General features: G+C 48.0%; 1 protein-coding gene and 1 pseudogene across 3 annotated transcripts; one reads left to right on the top strand and one right to left on the bottom strand.

Moving 5' to 3' along the window:
• The first annotated feature begins 1,939 nt into the window (after positions 1 to 1,939).
• LOC125508413 (uncharacterized) lies at positions 1,940 to 5,559 on the top strand. 3 transcript variants are annotated; one of them, XM_087525855.1, is made up of 6 exons: positions 1,940 to 2,267; positions 2,342 to 2,994; positions 4,043 to 4,138; positions 4,241 to 4,495; positions 4,708 to 4,948; positions 5,038 to 5,559. In XM_087525855.1, exons 2-4 carry the CDS (start codon positions 2,893 to 2,895, stop codon positions 4,316 to 4,318), a joined length of 276 nt encoding a protein of 91 aa, XP_087381981.1. In that variant the 5' UTR covers positions 1,940 to 2,267; positions 2,342 to 2,892; the 3' UTR covers positions 4,319 to 4,495; positions 4,708 to 4,948; positions 5,038 to 5,559. The 3 variants fall into 3 exon arrangements, with proteins under 3 accessions (XP_087381981.1, XP_048529078.2, XP_048529079.2); XM_048673121.2 differs by lacking the exon at positions 4,241 to 4,495; XM_048673122.2 differs by having other exon boundaries at positions 4,241 to 4,948.
• Positions 5,560 to 5,649: 90 nt separating this feature from the next.
• Positions 5,650 to 6,372, bottom strand: LOC147970989 (uncharacterized; annotated as a pseudogene).
• Positions 6,373 to 6,904: the final 532 nt, after the last annotated feature.

Here is a 6,904-nt window from a genome sequence, read left to right as displayed (position 1 = left end):
GCGAAAACGACAGAGTTACATCATTCAGTACATGGATAATAAAAACGGAGGTGGATCATTATCCCACAAATACATTGTATTATTGTCACGAGCATGTCTCGCTAAAAATGTGTCAAGCCATTGGCTTCCCTAGGACAGTACTGAAATCGAATAGATGATATTCCATGAGCAATTTGGAAGCAATTTGCCATGATAGCTGAATATGGTGCCAAAACATCACTGACTCCATTACATGTATTGATGATCTCCAAACTATCAGCTTCCACGATAACTCTCAAGCAAGCAATATCCTGTAATAGTTGGAGGCCCCTCCGAATTGCCATAGCCTTCGCTGCAGGGTTAGATGCGTGATCAAACACTTCGGCTACCCCCGCCAAAGCTTCTCCCCTACTGTTCCGAAGAACATCCGCATCTGTGTTCATTTTGTACGTGCCTACAGGAGGTTTCTCCCAATGGAATTTGCTCTCGTGATGGTGAGGGGTCTTCACAACGGAATTTGCTGTTATCACACTCATTGCAAAAGTTGTGCTTGATGGAGGTTTGACCCTAACTTCCTTCTTTTTTTCTCTTCTCTCCCACCAAATATACCATGCAGCGACCGCCACAGTTTTTTGTAGTCCCTATTTCGATGGTTATTGTGCCAATCGGTCTGATATGATCATGCTAGAGTTGCTCTAGCCTAATGCATCGCAACCTCCTTTTCTTTTTTGAACACCACAAGCTGGACGCGGATTATGGGAACATGATTGTATGCGCACCCCTTATGAATAGTAAATTCAAAAACTTAAAAAAAATAGTAAATTTGGAAAAATACTAGAAAAATAAATTAAAAAGGCGAATGTTTTTTGTAACATGCCTAGTCGACTGGTATACCCATGTATGAAGTTTCATGAATAAACGACATATATGGTATTCTGGGAAGAAATGACAAAATCGAAGCATATTAAAAAAACTAGTAAGGTCTCCATTGTATTTTCTTCAATAAGTATATCATCAGTGCCAATACTTCACGAAACTTCACACATGAGTAGAATGGTCGACCAAGTTTGATACCCCAAAACTTTAGATTTTTTTTTAAATCAAGTATATTATCAAATTTACTATTCACGTAGATGCGCGTGAAATCATGTTCATTTTTGTATTTGCAGTCACAAGTCTCTCTTTCTAGCAAGGTTTAATTCACTTTTCTCGATATAAATGTTGTACGCAGCACCCACTACGCCTTATTAATTCGGCGACGCGTGAATCATGACCCACTGTGTCCCCATCCCGACCCAATCCAGCCGCTTCGACCCAATTTTGAATCCACGCCCCGTCCGTGGCGAGCAGCCAGCCCCGCCAGCTCTGTGGAAATTTCAGATATGTCCTCGGATGGACTACAGCATAAAAAGCTGGACGTGGCAATCCAAGCCACCGGTGGAGCAGGCGGATGGACGGTGGGGTGCGTGGGGAGTAGACGGACCGCAGGAGTCTGGTGGTTTTGCTGTCAGCCCGTCCACATGCGTGTGGCCTGGTGGTGGTGGATGAGAGACAAATCTTAACGAGTACGCGACAGAGCGAGCAGCTGGGAAACTCGGAGAAATACAATCCACTTGATTTTCTAAGAAATAAATTTAATCAGGACATGTTTGATTTTTTATTTTTTATTTTGCAGGGAAGGACACGTTTACTACTACTAAGACTAGTCATCCGATAACTTGCACCGTTACACGACAATCTCTCCTTAATAATAAAGCACGGATTGACTCCGTGGGTTCACCGTAACAATACGTTTTCTTTTCATGTCATAATACGCTTTTACAAAATCGTAATATAAACAAGGTGGTACTAATTTGGGGTACGCACTAAAGATTTTTGTCAAAATTCCTTATTAGAACGTTCTTTCGCTCACGGGCTTGGTCGCTTGGGCCTGGGTAAAAAGGAAAATAGACGAGCAAGCAATCCTTCGACACACGGGCGAGCAGTTGACTAAAAAAAGAGAAGCACAGGAGCACGACCTCGGCGCACAAGATAAGGAGGTGAGCGCTCTGCATGGCAGAGTCGCTCCCGTGTCGGGGCGCCGGCAGGAGGCCCCACGGCGGCGGTGAGCCGCGGAGGAGAAGAAGGAGCGCCAGGGAGGGGGACGCTCCCGTGCTCCCATTCTCCCCCCGTCTCGCTCTGCCAAGGAAGGAAGGGCATGGCCCTGCGAGCGGACGCGACGAGGCTCGCGTCCTCCAGCCTCCGCCGCCGCCACGGCCACCTCCTGCCGGCAGCCGCCACCAGCTTCAGTACACCCCTCTTCCTCGCCGCCCCCTCTCTCGTGGCCTGCTTGCCGCTCACCGTCCGTCTCATTCCTCGTCAGGATTCAAGCAGGTGCGCGAGGACGAGAAGAGCAAGCTGGTTGGAAACGGAGAAGATGTTCAGGCGCGGCGCGGCGGGGGAGCAGCAGAGGTTCAGGCGCCGCGCGGCGGGCGGAGCAGGAGAAGTTCAGGGGAGGTGCCAGCGGAGCAGGAGAGGTTCATGGGTGGTGGAGCAGGAGAGGTTCATCGCCGGTGCCCTTGTCGCCGAACGGCCATCCTTGCTGCGCTTGATGGAGGACAGAACGGGAAACATTTTCTGGTGGGTACGCCGGCCACGGGCGCGCTTCGCTGTGACCTGTCCGCCGCCGCCAATCCTCTCCGGCCTCCTCCGTATCCTTATCAATCTCGGACGAGCTATTCCCGTGTCGTGATTTGGATGGACAATAGGAGGCCGTGTCCTTCTCGAACACCAAGCAATGGAGTGCCCGACCCAGATTTGAGTTGTTTGCTATAAGAAGGAGCGGTCCTCGGCCAAAATCTCCATCAGATTGCGTCCTTGGACCATAAGCTCCATCAAAGCCCGTCCAAATTGCTTTTTTTGACGCAACGTGCAATGTCGCCGTCGAGTTCGCCGGAGGAGGAAGTGCCGAGTTCGCCGGAGGAACAAGACCATCTGTCCAACCGTCCAATTTCGCATGCCTCGGCTACACCAGAGGTAATGTATCGCCTTCATATTCACTGGATGAAATCCCCTGTTTGTCCCCTGTCTCTTGTCTCCGATTTTGTTCTGTAGCCAGACTGAAATAAGGGACACTGCTTAATTTATAAAGCATGAGAAAACTGATGGAGGATGGTTAGTACACCAGCAAATTTTTGTAAGCTCAAGTTTGTAGACTGATTTAGTAGTCTCTGTGATTGCTACATGCAAGTCAGTTTAGAGTTTCTGAGGGGAACGGCCTGGACCATCTTTTCTTGTGATCTGAATTATGATGTACTAGGACATAGCCACAAGGGTTATTTCTTGTGTTGGCAAGTAATCTTAAGACTTTTTTCCCCGGGTGATTCGTAAGACAGATTACCCTATACAATTCACAGTTTTAGTATCTCTTATGCACCTAAATATATTTTAATTGGAAAAAAATTCAGGTTTCCGCAGGTTTTGACTTGACTAACAAATTTAAGTGAATTTGTTATTCCTTTTTGTGCTCTTCTTTTTATTACTCAAATAAATCTGTAATTTAGCCAGGCTAACATCAATGGGCTGCAGGCCATAACTATGCTAGCTTTATATTGCTGAATGTAGGAGCTTATTTTTTTTCTTTTTAGTTATTCACTAATATTGGGCAGGGCATCTGAATGAACCAATTCGTGTTGAAAACAGAAACATGTCTATTTCATGCACCTATTTTCAGTTGACAATATACTAAATAATTGCACAGTGAAAAACTACAGAAAACGCTCTTAAGATGCGATAGTTTTGAACACAGATGAGATGTTCACTGAAACATGTCGGTTTCAGGCAGCTATAATTCAGAATTCTTTGCCAAACTGTAACGTTTCAGCCATTCAGAAACATTGCCCGTGATGTTAATATGTTGACTAGGGGCCTTTTGTAGAAACTAAAGTGTGGCATCTCTTTTGATGGTTCAATAGAATTAAGTGTCTGGAGTCACTTCATATTCAGAATTGCCCTGCCATCCATGCAATAAATAAAAAAGTGATTTGGTCTGGTTTTCATGTCTCTTCTATGTATGCGCGTGCAGGTGGCAAAGGCGTCCAATCCAACTCAGGTGGAGGCCAAGGAGGTTCGGCTCTCGGACCTTGCACCAATGATGCTGGATGATACCGACGTGGAGACTGTAAGTTTCATATATTTAGTCTGGGACGTTTCTTCCCCTTATTTTGTCGTCAAAACTGAAAAGGAGTGAGGCTAATTCGCCAAATGTCGATGTGTTCATCAGCCTGTATGCTCTCAATCTCCTGGCAGATGGATATCATGGTTCTCTGACCTTCGATCACTTTATTCTACATTTACATGATATATTGCTTCTAGCCGATGAAATTTGGTCCACATTTATGTGCGTATAATAGACTTGTGATCACAGGACTGCTAGCTTAAAGTTTTTTAGATTATGTAAATGGGTTATTTAGTTGTCTGCTCTTGTAAGCTGAAGAAGGGAGGTCTATTTAAGATTAAGGGAGCTGACAGTTTTCAGGTACTTTCCTTTACACAAACAGGCTTGCCTTGGTCATTCAAACAAAAAAATTACCTCAAAAAGTTTCAGGCCAACAAAAGATGTAGGGTCTTCTGAAGTTAGTAATTATATAAAATTTCACATATTTGGTAACAAAAGGACTGGCATGCTTAGGTGTTTTGTATATTTTTCAGAGCATGCTAATAATCTGACACATCGTTCTCTTGAAACAGGTTGATGTCGAGATAGATTTTGAACTGACATCAATCGACATCGCCGTTCCTTTCGATCCTTCTTGACTTTTGGACGTGGAGAAGCACTGCCGGGAAGCGGGTGCATCAGTTCATGGCGGCATACGGCCATTAGGACTTATTGTCCTAACCTCTGACAACATGGAGGAGCACACTGCTGTTCACTTCTGGGTTACAAGTCAGAGCAGAACTACATGATACTCATGTGCTCTGATCTAAGAAGGTTAATGCTTATGGTTTTTTCCTTAATGCTTTATTTATATCTAAAAATGTCTAAAGAGTAAAGAGAATTATTTTCTTTTCTTTGCACAGTTCTTCATTGAGACCAGGACTATACACACCAGCCAATGAAGGCTTCTTTGAATTTGATCTTGAAAAGGAAAAGAAGATATCTCTGAGAACTCTGGTGAGTTTGGGAAGCTATTTCATTTCTCGTGTTGTTCACTTCATGCACTTTGTGTCAGAATTGGACATGAATGATGCGCCATGAAGATTGATCCGTCAGCGGTGGAGAGCTTCGACAGTGGCAGGGTCTGCATCATGGCCAGAGCTTATACCGTAGCGGTTGTTGACAACGGGGCCCACATGTATGCCTTCAACAACGGCAGTACCACGGTCAGAGCACATAAACAGGGGAAAAATAACTGCTCATTTCCTTGACCTCTAGGATTCATATATTATAGTTTACTATCAGCGTTAGTAAGGAATTGTCAACGTTACCTCCCTGCCAAGTATTGCATATTTAGTACGTGCAAGTCTGCTAAGGGGCCTCGAGTTATGCTTACTTATGATGTTAAGTCTCTTTTTCTCCCGTTGCAACGCACGGGCCTTTTTGCTAGTCTATCTTCATAAACCAAATAACTATCCCTAAAAAACTAAATCCAACATCCGTTCCAAAATGTGATGCGTATTAGATTTTTCTAATCAAACTTTGTAAACCTTGACCATGCCTATAAAAGAATATAAACAAATATCATTGCATTCATCATGGAATATATATTTATATAGTACTATATGTTTGGTATTGTAGACATCTATAATTTTCTTTATAAATTTGGTCAAAGGCTCCCGACTCACCCTTCCCCTCCCGTGCCGCCCCTGCGTGACGGCGGGGAAGGCTTCTGGCGCGGCCGCCCACGAGCCCCCTCCTCCCTCCTCCTCTCCCGCCGCCGCCAGAGGGCCTGGCCAGGCAAAGCTCGCCCGGGCCAACGGCGATGGGGCCTTCTGGTTCCCCAGCGTGCAGAGGAGCGACGCGGGTCCTTCTCGCCGGGTGGGGCGCAGTGCGAGCACCGGGTGCCGCGGCACGACATCGCACTGGCGCGTTGGGGTGGTGGTTGTGTTGCAGGCGGCACGGATGGTGGTGGGTCGCGTAGGCCGAGACGCGGAGGCACGAATCTGGCGAGTGGGGGTGCTCCTGCGCGAGGGTTGAAGGCGACGCGGCCTGACGTTCCTGGGCGTCCTGCGGTGTCTGCTGGCAGCGAGGTGACCGGCGCAGGGCAGCTTGGTAGCGGTGGTGGCGGTGCGTGTCGGTCGGATGTGGTGTTTTCCACCGGGTGCCGCGGGTTGGGGCACCGGCCCGGTGTGGCTGTTGCTCCGGCCATAGGCGGCGGCGAGGTGGCTCCGCTCTCTGGGAGTGGTGGCTTCCATTCGTCGAGCGGGCATCATGGCAGCTCGGCGGGTCGGCTGGATTTCTGGTATCGGCTTGTTTGTAGGCGGCCCGTTTCGACCTTCGATCCCTCAGCTCGTCATTCGACCACTATCTTTGTCGAAGGGTGTTGGCCCTCCCCCCAGCTGCGGTCCATCACTCGTCTCACACCCGGCAGCAGGACCGAGCTCGACTCGCGCTTGGCAGCAGGACCGTGCTCGTCTCGGGCCCAGTGGCATGACCAAGCTCGTCTCACGCCCGGTGCCGTAGGATGGGTCGATGGAGGCCAGTTTTCGTCATCCCGGGTCTCGGCACTTGGGGCGCCCAGGGGTGTGAAAGGCGGGTCCTTTACACTCATATATTTGGTTGGGGTAGCGGCGGGTCTCGGGTGAGGTGGTCTCAAGGTTTTGGATGCCGGGGCGGCGACCTTGGTGGTGGTTCCGTGGTGCTTCATGGGTAGAGCATGTGGCTCGGTGCTGCCCGGTGGCCATGGCTGTGTGGGCGACGTGGTCGCGGGGGTGTGGCGTTTGGTGG

Source organism: Triticum urartu, chromosome 5A, assembly GCF_056163025.1.
Source record: "Triticum urartu cultivar PI428250 chromosome 5A, HENAU_Tu73, whole genome shotgun sequence".
In the NCBI taxonomy this organism is placed as follows: domain Eukaryota; kingdom Viridiplantae; phylum Streptophyta; class Magnoliopsida; order Poales; family Poaceae; genus Triticum; species Triticum urartu.
This window is presented reverse-complemented; position numbering and strand designations above follow the sequence as displayed.

Coding starts and splice junctions, on each gene's coding strand:
- LOC125508413 (XM_087525855.1), top strand. CDS start 2,893: ATGTCGCCGTCGAGTTCGCCGGAGGAGGAAGTGCCGAGTTCGCCGGAG. Junction 2,995..4,042: donor ATGCCTCGGCTACACCAGAG/GTAATGTATCGC, acceptor ATGCGCGTGCAG/GTGGCAAAGGCGTCCAATCC. Junction 4,139..4,240: donor ATGATACCGACGTGGAGACT/GTAAGTTTCATA, acceptor TGTGTTCATCAG/CCTGTATGCTCTCAATCTCC.